General features: G+C 46.8%; 2 protein-coding genes across 3 annotated transcripts in view; one reads left to right on the forward strand and one right to left on the reverse strand.

The window, feature by feature from the left end:
• snap29 (synaptosome associated protein 29) overlaps positions 1–11297 on the reverse strand; it is a 42963-nt gene extending 31666 nt beyond the window's left edge. The window contains exon 1 of the mRNA XM_086012000.1: positions 10925–11297. Within this exon, the coding sequence (XP_085868126.1) occupies positions 10925–11158 (234 nt within the window). The 5' untranslated portion in view covers positions 11159–11297. The remainder of the gene's footprint in view (positions 1–10924) is intronic.
• A 939-nt stretch (positions 11298–12236) lies between these two features.
• The window catches only part of pi4kab (phosphatidylinositol 4-kinase, catalytic, alpha b), a 173243-nt gene continuing 169091 nt past the window's right edge, over positions 12237–16388 (forward strand). For both annotated transcript variants that reach the window (XM_086012001.1, XM_086012002.1), the window contains exon 1: positions 12237–12373. In XM_086012001.1, the coding sequence (XP_085868127.1) occupies positions 12269–12373 (105 nt within the window). In that variant the 5' untranslated portion in view covers positions 12237–12268. The remainder of the gene's footprint in view (positions 12374–16388) is intronic.

The raw sequence follows: 16388 nt of genomic DNA on the forward strand, positions 1-16388 counted from the left end.
GCTGTTGCGCAGGCAGGACTGGGAGAGAGCAACGCCGCACCGTGTCGGGGTGGATGAAGCTCTCCGTGCTCCCAGAGTCAAAAAGGCAGATTGTATCGTGACCATTTACCTTAATGTCCATTGTGGAACTGGCCAGTTGGTGCGGTCTCGCTTGGTCCAGTGTAACGGATGCCAGCGTAGGGGTCGGTGTGTCGCTGCGGGTATCAGATGAGGCGGTGTCGGGGGCCTGCTGCGTCCCGGCTGTCGTCCAAGATGGCGGCGTCCATGATCCCCATGTGGCTGGAGGCGTCCAAAATGGCTGCTGTACCGGTGATTCGCACACGGCCGGGGAGGTCCAAAATGGCGGCCCGCATGGCCCACACGCGGCGCTGCTGGGGTTCGGGGTGGCTTTGGCCCTGCAGACGCTAGCGTAGTGTCCCTTCTTCCCGCAGCCCGAGCAGATCGCGTTTTTCGCCGGGCAGCGCGCTCTGGGGTGTTTTGCCTGGCCACAGAAGTAGCATTTCTGGCCTTGGGGCACTGCTGTCTGGCCTTGGGACACTGCTGCGGTAGTTGGGCCGTTGTTGGGGTGTGGCTGGGGTGGCACGGCGCTATGAGGCGGTCCTACCGTGTCCCAGGCTGTCATTCCCCGCGGCGTCCACGGTGCAGAGGAGTAGGCATCCATGCCCTGGTAGGCTGCATCCAACGATAGTGCGAGTTCAGAGGCCTTGTTGAGGTCGAGGTTACTCTGCTCCAACAGTCGCTGTCGTGTGTAATTGGATCTGTGGCCCGCTACAAAAGCGTCCCGGATAAGTTCCTCTGTGTACACGGCGGCCTTTACATCCTTACAACCACAGGCCCGGCCAAGCACAGACAGTGCCTGAAGGTATTCCACGGTCGATTCCCCAGGTTGTTGTTTACGACTCCCCAGGAGGTGCCTGGCGTACACTTCGTTCACTGGGCGCGTGTACTGGTCCTTGAGGAGCTTGATAGCATCCGCGTACGAGGTCGCGTCTTGGATGACCGAGTACACTCGGTGGTTCACTTTGGAGGTCAGGACATCCAGTTTGTCCTCGTCCGATTTGATTGCTTCGGAGGCGGTCAGGAATTTTTCGAAACACTTAAGCCAGTGAGTAAACTTGGTGGATGAGTCCGCCTCCCGATGATCTAAGTCCAGGCATGCTGGTGTGAGGATCTTCTCCATTATAAAAATGTTGTTAATAAAATTGATGCGCTATCAATTACTCATAAAAGACTGAGAGTTAGAAGAGTAACTAAAGGCTTTTATTAACAACAGAATGGAGGTCTGCCTCGAGTGGTCGACCGGTCCAGGATACAAGGGCTGGGGAGCAGTCACCTTTATACTAGGACCTGAGGGAGGAGTCAGCCGAGGCATGTCCAGGCATGTACACAGTGGAATACAAACAGGACAAACAGGAATACAAACAGTGGTTTACCACATTGCCATTCTGATTCTTTTGACAATTGCCGTAAATCTGTGGGCTCTTGTTACTGACCCTCCTGCCAGTAAAAAGTGTTTATTTTTATCAAAACCTCTAATAATTTTGAACACATCTATTACGTCCCCCCCAACCGTCTCTGCTCTAAAGAACTTCTCTAGTCTCTCCACATCACTGAAGACCCTCGATGTTAGAGATCTATTTATAACCTTTGAGCATATTCAGTGTTATAATAATGTCCTTCAGACTTGCATTTTAATAGTCCTAAACTAGTAAAGACTGCAGTGTCCTGGACTAGTTTTTAGGATTTAATATAATTAAGTCAAAAGCAAAATCTGAATTAAAAACAAAAAAATTCCAGAAATAGTCAGCAGGTCAGGCAGCATCTGTGGAGACAGAAATAGTGTTAACGCTTCAGGCCGTTCAGAACTGGAAGATGCTGGCTTTTAAGCAGGTACAGAGCCAGGGAAAAGGGGTAGAGAAAGAACAAAGGGGCAAACATGAGAAGGGAAACAGGTGAAGCTGAACAGCGCAAAACAGACAAACAAAAGACCCATTGGTCAAGGTGGGCGTCCCTGGAAGAGAAATGGCAGCGAATTAAACTCAATACACCTACAGAAAACAGAAAGAAATACAAATAGCCGTTAGTAAAATCTAACAGGACATTTTCACAGTAGATCACCAAATTATAGGGTATGATTAAGTCAAACCTAGATTAGGAACTTTTAAAATGAAGAAAAATTAAGAGCCCAAGTCAATACCCTCCTCTACTTGGCTGAACTTCCCTCCCTGGATAATAGCTTTGTCCCAATATTCACTTGGACTTTATGCAATCAAAGGGTTTTGCTTATCTTTGATAGTTTACAAAGAATGTACAACACAGAAACAGGCATTTTGGCCCGCGCCAGTGTTTATGCTCCACATGAGCCTCCTCCCACCTTACTTCATCTTACCCCATCAGAATAACCATCTATTCCTTTCTCCCTCTTGTACTTATCTAGCTTCATCTTAAATGCATCTATGCTATTTGCCTCAACTACTCCACATGGAAGCATTCTAACCACTCATTAGGTAAAGAAGCTTCTCTTTTATAAAGTGTATAACTGTCACAAGTTATAAATTAATATCCTTCCTGTGATTTTTTCACCCAGAGGGTGGTGGGGGTCTGGAACTCACTGCCTGATAGGGTGGTAGAGGCAGAAACCCTCATCACATTTAACAAGTACTTGGATATGCACTTGAAGTGCTGTAACTCACAAGGCTACTGACCAAGAGCTGGAAAGTGAGATTCGGGTGGAGAGCTCTCTTTCAGCCGGCAGACACGATGGGCCGATTGGCCTCCTTCTGTGCCGTAAATTTGTCTGAGTCTATGAGCACAGAAATAAAGACTTGCACTTATATAACGCTTTCCACAACCACCGAACATCCCAAAGCACTTTACAGCCAATGAAGTACTTTTTGAAGTGTAGTCAATGTTATAATGTAGGAACCGATACAATACAGGGAGACATTGAAGCTGAATCAGAAGGTTGGGAAGCCCATAGGGCTGGTGATGAAGGACACGCAGCTCCAGCTCCCAACCAGCCTCTCAGCCCCTCGCCAGCCCCCAACTTCACCCAAGCCACACTCACCCCCACCCCAGCCTCACGCTCCCCCCAGCTCCCCACCTCAGCCACTGGCGACCCCTCCCCAGCCTCACAAACCCCCCCCAGCCTCACACCCGCCCCCTACCCTCACCCCCACCCTCCAGCCCCCCCCACCTCTCGCCTCGCCCACCCAGCTGCCCCCCTCCAGCCCAGCCTCTCAAACACCCCCAGCTCCACCTCTCTCCTCCTCCCCCCCCGCCCCCACATCCACTTCTGGTCAATGGCGACCCCCAGGATGTTGATGGTGGGGGATTCGGCGATGGTAATGCCACTGAATGTCAAGGGGAGGTGGTTAGACTGTCGCTTGTTGGAGATAGTCATTGCCTGGCACTTGTGGCGCAAATGTTACCTGACACTTATCAGCCCAAGCCTGAATGTCGTCCAGGTCTTGCTGCATGCGGGCATGGACTGCTTCATTATCTGAGGATATGAAGCAGTCATTATTTTGACTTTGGCCGACAGTGTAAAACGGGCCACACCGATTCAGCTGCCCGTTATACATCGCTCCCGATTTTCATTTCCACTGAAGTCTAGAGACGAAAATCGGGAGACGTATAACGGGCGGCTGACTCGATGGGGCCCGGTTTCCGCTAACGCCCAACGTCAAAATTACACCCCCCACCCCCCGCCAGTTCTGCTAATAGAAATGGCCTTTTTGTTGCAAGGACAACTTAACCAAGCGTTGGGAAGAAAGCCCAATTTATAACAAGCGGCATTTATTACACGGTGCCGTCCTTGGGCCGCACACTTTGTACGAAAGCAACTCACTCCCCTGCTAAAAATGCTACCCCTCCCCTCGAGAAACCCAGGCAACTGGCCAAGGCCCTGGGAGCAAGGCAGCTCGAACATGGCAAAGAGAAGAAAAGACGAGGCAAGTCGAGGGGCAATGGCAGAGCGAAGGTTTGGAAACCCAGCAGATTACAGGAAGGGGGGAATGATTTACCTCTCCGATTTCGCTGTGCAGCTGTCAACCATTTGAACTGCAGCAGGATTATTCGGAGATCAAGTTCAGGAAGTCCCACTGCTCAGCAAGAACTCAGGCATCAGCTGCACAAGGAAACTTTCAGATCTGCTTTGCAAGTATCCCAGTAACTGTTCTGTACACTTGTAAACAGTCACCTGCATCCCTTTACAAAGCCCGGCCGTGGGGTGCAGTCACTGCGACTTCACCTCAGTTTCATATTTAAAAGATTTGTTTTTTTAAGTAGAGCTGGCTTGCAGAGTTTTGTCGATGTTCTGTGAAACAACAGCTAGTTTGCTGGTCACTTCGTTTGGTTTCTTCTGCATGTTGATTCACCGTTTTTTTTGCAAATTTCACGAAACCTTCTTGAAGTCTTTGATGAATACAATGCAATGCGTATTGTAAGCAACATTGGTGGGAGGGGGTGGCGATTATTTACAATGAAGGATTTGGCGGTGGCAACATTTTTTACTCCAAGTATCAGCCTGCACCATTCATAGACCAAGGCAAGGACAATGGGCCATCATTTTCTGTAACAGGGCATCCAACGTTCGTTCCACTTGCCCTTGCACCTTTAGGTTTTTAAAAAAAAATTCCGTGGCAAGTTGCTGAAAGTGCGAGCTGCTAACGGCACAGCGCGGGGAAACCGGGCATCCGGGACCCTGAGTGAACAGGACAAGCAACAGGGTAACTGCACAACCAATCAGATTGAAGGATTGTGAAATTAACAGTGCAAGGACTGAGAAGGAAGCAGGTAAATTCAATGTGAAATCAGGTAGAGAGAGAGAAATAAAGGATGGGAAAGAAAGATTGGATTGAGAGAGAGAGAGAGAGAGAGGAAAAAAAAGGCAGAAAAGGCATCATAAGAACATAAGAAATAGGAGCAGGAATAGGCCATTCGGCCCTTCGAGCCTGCTCCGCCATTCAATGAGATCATGGCTGATCTTCTGCCTCAACTCCATTCACCGGGCCTATCGCCATAGCCCTTGATGCCCTTACTAGTCAGAAATCTATTGACTTCTGTTTTGAATATACCCAATGACTGAGCCTCCACAGCCCTCTGGGGTAGAGAATTCCAAAGATTCACCACCCTCTGTGTGAAGAAATTTCTCCTCATCTCAGTCCTGAATGGCCTACCCTTTATCCTGAGGCTGTGGCCCCTGGTTCTAGACTCCCCAGCCAAGGGAAACATTCTCCCAGCATCCACCTGATCAAGCCCTGTAATAATTTTGTATGCTTCAATGAGATCCCCTCTCATTCTTCTGAATTCAAGAGAATACAGGCCTAGTTTACTCAATCTCTTCTCATACGACAGTCCCGCCATCCCAGGAAACAATCTCGTGAATCTTCGTTGCACTCCCTCTATGGCAAGTATATCCTTCCTTAGGTAAGGAGACCAAAACTGTACACAGTACTCCAGGTGTGGTCTCACCAGGGCCCTATATAATTGGAGTAAGACTTCTTTACTCCTGTACTCAAATCCTCTTGTAATGAAGGCCAGCATACCATTTGCCTTCCTAATGGCTTGCTGCACCTGCACATTCACTTTCAGTGACTCATGTACAAGGACACTCAGGTCCCTTTGAGCATCTGCATTCCCCAATCTTCCACCATTTAGGAAATACTCTGCCTTTCTGTTTTTTTTCCTACCAAAGTGGATAACTTCACATTTATCCACATTATATTCCATCTGCCATGTTCTCGCCCACTCACTGAGCCTGTCGAGATCCCCTTGAAGCCTCTTCACAACTGACACTGTCACCTAGCTTTGTATCATCAGCAAATTTGGAAATGTTACATTTAGTCCCCTCATCCAAATCATTGATATAGATTGTGAATAGCTGGGGCCCAAGCATCGATCCTTGCGGTACCCCACTAGTCACAGCCTGCCATCCTGAAAAAGACCCGTTTATCCCTACTCTGTGTTTTCTGTCCGTGAACCAATTCGCAATCCATGCTAGTATATTACCCCCAATTCCATGTGCCCTAATTTTGTTCACCAACCTCTTGTGTGGGACCTTATCGAAGACCTTCTGAAAATCCAGATACACCACATCTACCGGTTCCCCTTTGTCTACTCCACTAGTTACATCCTCAAAGAACTCCAATACGTTTGTCAAAGAGGATTTCCCTTTCATAAATCAATGTTGACTCTGCCCAATCTTACTATTAGTTTCTCAGTGCCCAGTTATTGCATCCTTTATAATAGATTCCAGCATTTTCCCAACTACTGACGTGAGGCTAACGGGTCTGTAGTTCCCCGTTTTCTCTCTCCCTCCTTTCTTAAAATAGCGGGCTTACATTTGCTATCCTTACCCCACCAACCCCCCCCTCTCCTTCACTCACTCAATTCACAATTCAAATGCTTTATTGGCATGAAAGTTTACAGAGAACCATATTGCCAAAGCTTACACAACAAAAAAGTACAGTTTTCCAACATTCTGTAGGTGTCAAACAATTTTGACCCTTGTTGGGTACATACAATATTACTTTTAAACAATATTAATTTAAACAGTCTTTGTACATCATTGGGTACATTCAGTATTAATTTTAAACCGTCCTCAGGTTGTGACATGTTGTTACATATTTGGCACCAAGGTATGGTCTGTCTCCTTCTCCCAGGACTAATCTTAATTTTGACAGGTCATCCAAATCCTTGAAATCTGGGGTTGTTTGGCTGAGCTTGTTAAATAATATGTTTCTTGATGTGTTGAATTTTTCGCATTTTAGGAGGAAATGCATTTCTGTTTCAACCTCGCCGGTCAGACATTCATCACATATTCTATTCTCTCTAGGCTGCCAGGATTTCTTGTCTCTCTCACCCGACCCCCTTACCCTCTCCCAGCCCAGCCTCTAACTTAGAAACTTAGAGAATAGGAGCAGGAGTAGGCCATTCGGTCCTTCGAGCCTGCTCCATCATTCAATGAGATCATGGCTGATCATCCAAATTCAGTCCCCTGTCCCTGCCTTCTCCCCATATCCCTTGATCCCTTTAGCCTTAAGAAATATATCCAACTCTTTCTTGAATATATTTAATGAACTGGCCTCCACCACCCTCTGTGGCAGAGAATTCCACAGGTTCACCACTCTCTGGGTGAAGAAATTCCTCCTCATTTCGGTCCTAAATGGCTTACCCCTTATCCTTAGACTATGACCCCTGGTCCTGGACTCCCCGGCCATCAGAAACACCCTTCCTGCATCTAGTCTGTCCAGGCCTGACAGAATTTTATAGGTTTCGATGAGATCCCCTCTCAATCTTCTAAACTCCAGTGAGTATAAGCCCAATCGATACAATCTCTCCTCATACGTCATTCCTGCCATCCCAGGTATCAGCCTGGTGAATCTTCGCTGCACTCCTTCCATGGCAAGAACGTCCTTCCTCAGGTAAGGTGACCAAAACTGCACACAATACTCAAGGTGCAGTCTCACCAAGGCCCTGTACAACTGCAGCAAGACATCCTTGTTCCTGTACTCGAACCCTCTTGCTACGAAGGCCAACATACCATTTGCCTTCTTAACCGCCTGCTGCACCTGCATGCTTACCTTCAGCGACTGGTGCACAAGAACACCCAGGTCTCTCTGCACTTCCGCTTCTCCCAATCTATTGCCATTCAAATAATAATCTGCCTTCCTGTTTTTGCCACCAAAGTGGATAATCTCGCATTTATCCACATTATAGTGCCTTTGCCATTTTTCTGCCCAATCACCCAACCTGTCCAAATCGTACTGGAGTTTCACGACATCCTCCTCACAGCTTACCCTCCCATCCAGCTTTGTGTCGTCTGCAAATTTGGATATATTACATCCAATTCCCTCGTCCAGATCATTAATATATATTGTGAACAGCTGGGGTCCTAGGACCGATCCTTACGGTACCCCACTAGTCACTGCCTGCCACTCGGAAAACGACCCGTTTATTCCAACTCTTTGCTTTCTGTCCGCCAACCAGTTCTCTATCCAAGTCAATACGTTGCCCCCAATCCCATGTGCCTTAATTTTGCACGCTAATCTCTTATGTGGGACCTTATCAAAAGCCTTCTGAAAGTCCAAATGCACCACATCCACTGGTTCTCCCTTATCTATTTTACCAGTTACATCCTCAAAAAATTCCAGTAGATTAGTCAAGCACGATTTACCTTTTGTAACTCCATGTTGACTTTGTCCGATCCTGTCACTGCTTTCCAAGTGCTCTGTTATTACATCTTTTATAATAGACTCTAGCATTTTCCCCCACTACCGATGTCAGGCTTACCAGTCTATAGTTCCCTGTTTTTTCTCTACCACCTTTTTTGAATAGTGTGGTAACATTAGCTACCCTCCAAACCATGGGTACTGTTCCAGAGTCTATCGAGTTCTGGAAGATGACCAGCAATGCATCTACTATTTCTAGGGCCACTTTCTTAAGTACCCTGGGGTGTAGATTATCAGGCTCTGGGGATTTATCAGCCTTCAGTCCCATCAATTTTCCTAACACCATTTCCCTACAAATACTGATTTCTTTCAGTTCCACCCTTTCATCAGACCCTATGTTCCCCGGCATCTCTGGGAGGTTATTTGTGTCCTCCTTTGTGAAGACAGAACCAAAGTATGAATTTAGTTGGTCTGCCATTTCTTTGTTTCCCATTATAAATTCCCCTGATTCTGACTGCAAGGGACCTACACTTGACTTCACCAATCTTTTTCTCTTAACATATCTATAAAAGCTTTTACAGTCAGTTTTTGTTTCCTGCTAGCTTACTCTCATATTCTATTTTCCCTTTCTTAATTAATCCCTTTGTCCTCCTTTGCTGAATCCTAAACTGCTCCCAAGCCTCAGGAATATTGCTTTTTCTGGCCAAATTATATGTCCTCTCCTTGGATCTTATGCTATCCCTAATTTCCCTTGTTAGCCACAGTTGAGTCACCTTTTTTGTTTTATTTTTATGCCAAACTGGGATGAACAAATTCTGTAGCTCATCCATTCGGTCTTTGAATGTTTGCCATTGCCTAGCCACCGTCAACCCTTTGAGTGCCATTCCCCAATCAATCCTACCCAACTCGCTCCTCAGACCATCGTAGTTTCCTTTATTTAAATTGAGGACCCTAGTCCCCGAGTCAACTACTTCATTCTCCATCTTAATGAAGAATTCGATCATATTATGATCGCTCTGACCCAAGGGGCCTCATACAACAAGATTGCTAATTAATCCTTTCTCATTACATAATACCCAGTCTAAGATGGCCTAATCTCTGGTTGGTTCCTCGACATATTGGTCCAGGAAACCATCCCGTAAACACTCCAGGAAATCCTCCTCCACAGTATTGTTACTAATTTGGTTGGCCCAATCTATATGTAGATTAAAGTCACCCATGATGACTGCTGTGCCCTTATTGCACGCTTCTTTAATTTCCCTTTTAATGCCATCCCCAACCTCTGCCTTACTGTTGGGAGGTCTATATACCACTCCCACTAATGTTTTTTTCCCCCTTAGTATTTCTCAATTCTACCCATACAGATTCCACATCATCAGAGCTAATATCCTTCATTACAATTGTATTAATCCCTTCTTTAACCAGTAATGCTACCCCACCTCCCTTTCCTTTTTGCCTATCTTTCCTGAATATCAAATACCCCTGGATGCTGAGTTCCCAGTCTTGGCCATCCTTGAGCCACGTTTCCGTAATCCCAACCAAATCATATTTGTTTACCTCTATTTGCGCAACCAATTCGTCCACCCTATTACAAATGCTCCTCGCATTAAGACACAAAGCCTTCAGGCTTGTTTTTTTAACGCTCTTAGACTTATTGGAATTATTATTTACTGTGGCCATGTTTGCTTTAAACCGTTGATTTCTCTGACTACCACTTTTGCTTTTCTCCTTCCTATCTTTTGCTTTTATCACTGTTTCCCTTTCCTCTGTCTCCCTGCTCAGGTTCCCAACCCCCTGCCATTTTAGTTTAAACCCCCCGAACAGTGCTAGCAAACCTCCCCGCAAGGATATTTGTCCCGTTCTGGTTCAGGTGCAGCCCATCCGACTTGTACAAGTCCCACCTTCCCCAGAAGCAGGCCCAGTGATCCAGGAAACTAAAGCCCTCCCTCCTGCACCAACTCTTTAGCCACGCATTCATCTGCTCTATCCTCCTATTCCTATACTCACTAGCACGTGGCACCGGGAGTAATCCAGAGATTACAACCTTTGAGGTCCTGCTCTTTAATCTGCTACCTAGCTCCCTAAATTCTTGCTGCAGGACCTCATTCCTCTTCCTACCCATGTCATTGGTCCCAATGTGAACCACGACCTCTGACTGTTCACCCTCCCCCTTCAAAATGCCCTGTAGCCGTTCAGTGACATCCTTGACCCTGGCACCAGGGAGGCAACATACCATCCTGGAGTCACGTCTACGGCCACAGAAACGCCTATCTGTTCCCCTTAAGATGGAATCCCCTACCACTATTGCTCTCCCACACTTTTTCCTCCCTTCCTGAGCAGCAGAAGCACCACTGGTGCCAAGAAGTTGGCGGCTGCTGCCTACCTGTGGTAAGTCATCCCCCTCAACAGTATCCAAATCGATATACCTGTTTGAGAGGGGGATGGCCACAGGGGTCCCCTGCACTACCTGCCTGCCTCTACTGCTCTGCCTGATGGTCACCCATTTTCCTTCTGCCTGTGCAGCCTTTACCTGCGGTGTGACCAACTCACTAAACGTGTTATCCACGACCCTCTCAGCATCGTGAATGCTCCAAAGCCCATCCATCCGCAGCTCCAGCGCCGCAATGCGGTCTGCTTGTAGCTGCAGCTGGATGCATTTCTAGCACCCCGCCGCCCGCCCGGCCCAGCCCAACCCACCCTCTCAGCCCCCGGCCCAGTCCAGCCCACCCTCTCACCCACCAGCCTCTCACCTCCGCTGTCTCGGCGCCCACTTGCTCCGACTCGTAGATGAGGGCCACGCTGCGGCCGCTGCTCTGCACAGCGCGGTCGGCGCTCCTCATCACCTGCTGCCGCAGGTGCCACTGCTGCCCGCCCGCATCGCCCTCCCACGGCTCGCCGTCCGCCTGCCGGTTGCCCGGGCCGCCCAGCTCCTCGTCGTCATCCTCCTCGGCGAAGGGGTTGTGGCGGCTGGGGTAGGCCGACATGGTCACACACAGTCTCACACCGCCAATCTCCCTGTACTCTTTTGATGGGTAGAGCGGATTGATGAACCTTCACCGCCCGGTTCCTCAGCAATCGCCAGTCACCTGACCACCGCTCGGAGCCCCGCCCATCCCGTACGTCACTGCGTATTGCGTCAGCGCCCCGCTCCTGGCTGAAGCACGTCAAGGGCGCCGCCATGATTGACACTGGCAAGCAGGACCGTCACGTGACCTCAAACCCTCCTTTTTTTTGTATATATGAGATGAATTTCATATACATTATATACTTCATCATAATATATATATGTGTGTGTGTCTCATTCTCTGTATTTATGGTATTTAATACAGAATCCAACGCGATTTTTTTCTTATTAATATGAGTCTGCTGTTAACTATGTTTAAAATATTAACATGTTAATTAATAAACATTATTATCTAATAAAACGAATAATTACTCATAAAAGATCCCATGGTAAACGTTTAACTATATATTTTTTCTCTTTCAGGTGCTGACGGATCTGCTGAGCAGTTTCAGATTTTCTCCTATTCCATCGCCTTTTCATCTCTGATCAATTCTATCTCCTATTCCAGCTCCTCTTGCTCTCTGATCAATTCTATCTCCTATTGAGCTCTGATCAATTCTATCTCCTAGTGCTCTCTGATCAATTCTATCTCCTATTGTTCTCTGATCAATTCTATCTCCTATTGAGCTCTGATCAATTCTATCTCCTATTGAGCTCTGATCAATTCTATCTCCTAGTGCTCTCTGATCAATTCTATCTCCTAGAGCTCTGATCAATTCTATCTCCTATTGAGCTCTGATCAATTCTATCTCCTAGTGCTCTCTGATCAATTCTATCTCCTATTGTTCTCTGATCAATTCTATCTCCTATTGTTCTCTGATCAATTCTATCTCCTATTGAGCTCTGATCAATTCTATCTCCTATTGCTCTCTGATCAATTCTATCTCCTGGTGCTCTGCTCAGTGCTGGCTGAGGTTTGCGCTCCTCCTCCACCGTCACGCATTGTGAGTTGTGCGCTCTCTGGCGCTCCGTCGAGCCGGCCCCGCGGCCGCTGATTGGCTGGCTGGCTGCCGGGCAGCGGGCGGGGAAGATGGCGGACATGGCGGGGAAGGTGGCCGGCCGCGGCTTCTACTTCAACACCGTGCTGAGCTTGGCCCGGTCCCTGGCCGCCCAGAAACCCGCTTCCCTCGACAAAGTGAGTGCTGACCTCGTCGGCTTTAAGTAAAGGGCGATTTGCTGAGATGGAATAAACCGCGGGCGGGATGGTCGGGCTGTGGAGCCCGGCCGCTGTCACAACACGGGAACTAAGGGCTCCTGACCCAACCTTTCCTCAAACACAAGTCACTTGAATGAATGCAGTCATTTTTGTTCTGCCCAACTTGTCTCTTTTGTTGTCACGCGTTTCTTTTTAAAAAAAAAATCTGTTCAGATCGCTTGTCTCCACGTAGAATTATCTCCTCTCTTAGGCAGTCCCTCGGAACCGAGGATGACTTGCTTCCACATTAAAAATGAGTTCTTAGGTGACTGATGAGTCCAATGCGGGACCTACAGTCTCTGTCACAGGTGGGGCGGGTGCTTGGGTTGACGTGCGCTCCTTGAGCTGCCTGCGCTTGGCTTCCGCTTGCTCCCGGCGAAGAGACTCGAGGTATTCGGCGCCTTCCCCGATGCTTCTCCTCCACTTTGTGCGGTCTTGGGCCAGGGATTCCCAGGTGTCGGTGGGGATGTTACACTTTTTCAAGGAGGCTTTGAGGGTGTCCTTGAAGCGTTTCCTCTGCCCACCTGGGGCTCTCTTGCTGTGCCGGAGCTCCGAGTAGCGCGCTTGTTTTGGGAGAATTATACAGCCTATTCGGCCCACTGTGCCTGTGCCGGCTCTTTGCTACAGCTCTCCAATCAATCCCTCCTCTTTCTCCATAGCCCTTTAATTTTGTTTCCCTTCAAGTATTTATCCAATTCTGATAGAGTAGAGAGAGAGAGAGAGAGAGAGTGTGTTTCCACTTGCGGGGAAGAGTATGACTAGAGGCCATCAATATAAGCTAGTCACCAAGAAATCAAATGGAGAATTCAGAAGAAATTTCTTAACCCACAGAGTGGTGAGAATGTGGAACTTGCTGCCGCAGGGAGTGGTTGAAGCGAATACTATCGATGTATTTAAGGGGAGGCTAGATAAGCATATGAGGGAGACAGGAGTAGAGGGTTATGCTGATAAAGTTAGATGAGGAAAGACTGAAGGAAGCTCGAGTGGAGCATGGACTGGTTGGGCCGAATGACCTGTTTCTGTGCTGCATATTCTGCGTAATTCTCTTGAGTTTTACTATTGAATCTGCTTCCACTACCCTTTCAGGCAGCGCATTCCAGATCACAACAACTTGCTGTGTAAAAAATGTTTACTCCTGTTGCCTCTGATTCTTTTGCCAATCACCTTCAATCAGTGTGCACTGGTTACCGACGCTTCAGCCACTGGAAACAGTTTCTCCTTATTTACTCTATCAAAACCTTTCATGATTTTAAACACCTCTTTCAAATCTCCCCTTAACCTTCTCTGTTCTAAGGAGAACAACCCCAGCTTCTCCAGTCTCTCCACATAACAGTCCCTCATCCCTGGTACCATCCATGTACTGTATTGTGGTGATTTACTTTTGCTCTCATCTCGCCAGTGCAATGCATAATAAATGATGGTTGTAAATCTGAATGTTTACAGATGCAAAATTGCGCGTTGGTATAGAATGAAAAGAACTGCAAGGCTGATCCCTAGTGTTAGAAGGAACTGGATGGATTTGGCTTCAGTCTGGAAAGAGGCGTTTGAGAGGTTATCTTATAGAAAGACAAAAAGAAAAGACTTGCATTTATATAGCGCCTTTCACGGCCTCAGGATGTCCCAAAGCGCTTTACAGCCAATGAAGTACTTTTTGACGTGTAGTCACTGTTGTAATGTAGGAAACGTGGCAGCCAATTTGTGCACAGCAAGCTCCCACAAACAGCAATGCGATAATGACCAGTGATGTTGATTGACGGATAAGTATTGGCCAGGTCACCAGAGAGAACGCCCCCGAACCTCAAATAGTGCCATGACATCTTTTACATCCACGTGGTTTAATGTCTCATCCAAAAGCTGACACCTCCAACAGTGCAGCACTCCCTCAGTACTGCACTAGAACGTCAACCGACATTTTGTGCTCAAGTATAGATGTATGCAAAATAGTTAAGCAAATGGAAAAGGTAAACCGGGAATATTATGTTAAATTAAATGGGGGTACAAGGGGGCACAGGTTCAAGCCAGTAAAGGTACATTTAAGACTAACATCTGGAAGGTCTTTCACACAGAGCGATAAATGCATGGAATGGATTTCAACAACTACTTGTATTTATATAGCACCTTTAACACAGTAAAATGTCCCAAGGTGCTGTACATGAGTAATATAAGACAAAAAATTTGACACTGAGCCACATAAGGAGAAATTAGGGCAGGTGACCAAAAGCTTGGTCAAAGGTAGGTTTTAAGGAGATAGAGTAGTAGAGTTGAAAACCCTGGAATCATTTAAGAAACACTGGACGTTGCAATGGGGTTACTGTAGGGTCTTTCTGGATGGCTGGGCAAATGGTCTTCCTCACCCATACTTACCTGGTGAAAAATGTGTGGAACACATTTTGGGAAGTATCTTGTAGATAATGGTCCCTTTAGTACTTTTGTGATTGATCTAGTCCATTACTATACTTTTTCACATTAAAAAAAAATGATTTTATTTAGTTGAAATGAATTTACAAATGCATTGTTTTGAAATGTAGATCTTTGTGCTCCGAGGTATCGCCTTCATGTAAAGTGTTAGTATGGGTTCTCTCATGGCTGAAATGCAGAGCTCGGTGGTACAACATTCTCATCCTTGAGTCCGAAGGATGTGCGTTCAAGCTCCACCCCAGTGACTTGAGCACATAATCTGGGGCGACACTTCATTGCTGCACTGTCTGATAAAGACATTAAACCAAACCACCCCCCCCCCCCCCCGTCCTTTTGGGTGGACATAAAAGATATCAGAGCATTGTTAAAAGAAGAGTAGGGGAGTTGCCTCGGTGTCCTGGCCAACATGAATTCCTCAACCAACATTACTGAAAACAGATCGTCAATTTATCTCATTGCTGTTTGTGGGATCTTGTTGTGTACAAACTGGCTTCCGTGTTTCCCGACATCACAACAGTGACCACACTTCAAAAGTGGATCATTGGCTGTGAAGTGCTTTGGGATGCCCTGAGGCTATATCAAAGCAAATTTCTTTCTTTCTTGAGCCATAGAGATTAGAAAGGCTCCAGGTTCGATTCCCTGCCTGTATGGAGTTAGCTAACCGCAATCAGGATGGTGGGAGAACTGCATTTGGCATCGGTAACCTGGTGTTAGTAATGAAAACAATCCCTACTGGATTTATAACCCTCTTAGATTAACAGTAGTAGGAAACACATTGGAGTCTTCTATAATGGAAGCAGCCAAGAAACATCTGAAAAGAATAAAAGCAGATTGAAGATAGAGAGGAATTTCAGAGAATGGTGACAGGTGATTCTACATTTTAGATGTGCGATCGTACTAATGAAGAGAGGCAAAAGAAAGCTGAATCTGTTCTTGGAAAAAGTGAAAAATGTGGGGAGGGGCGGATGGGGATATGATTCAAGATTTTAAAATGACAGCAATAGGTTAGGAGGATGCAGTGGAGTATCTTGTGCAAAACATACTTGGAAAGCGGCAAGTTATACTTAAAAAAAATTCTCATACTTGTTTTTAAATCCCTCCATGGCCTCATCCCAACCTATTTCTGTAACCTTGTCCAGCCCTACAACTCTCTGAGATCGCTGCGCTCCTCCAATTCTGGCCTCTTGCACATCCCCGATTTTAATCGCTCCACCATTGGCGGCCGTGCTTTCAGCTGTCTAGACCCTAAGCTCTGGAATTCCCTCTAAACCTCTTCGCCTCTCTCGCCTCCTTTAAGACGCTCCTTAAAACCTACCTCTTTAACCAAGCTTTTAATAATCTGTCCTAATTCTCCTTATGTGGCTCGGTGTCAAATGTTGTCTGATAACGCTCCTGTGAAGCATCTTGGGACGTTTTGCTACGTTAAAGGTGCTATATAAATACAAGTTGTTGTTTACAAAGATTCACATGTAGTGATTGATTTACAGATTGGCTGCCATGTAGTGCAGTGAATCCTGACTTGAAATATCTAAAAGGG

Source organism: Somniosus microcephalus, chromosome 19 (genome assembly GCF_052327205.1).
Source record: "Somniosus microcephalus isolate GS21.2 chromosome 19, FLI_Smic_1.0, whole genome shotgun sequence".
NCBI classification, from domain to species: domain Eukaryota; kingdom Metazoa; phylum Chordata; class Chondrichthyes; order Squaliformes; family Somniosidae; genus Somniosus; species Somniosus microcephalus.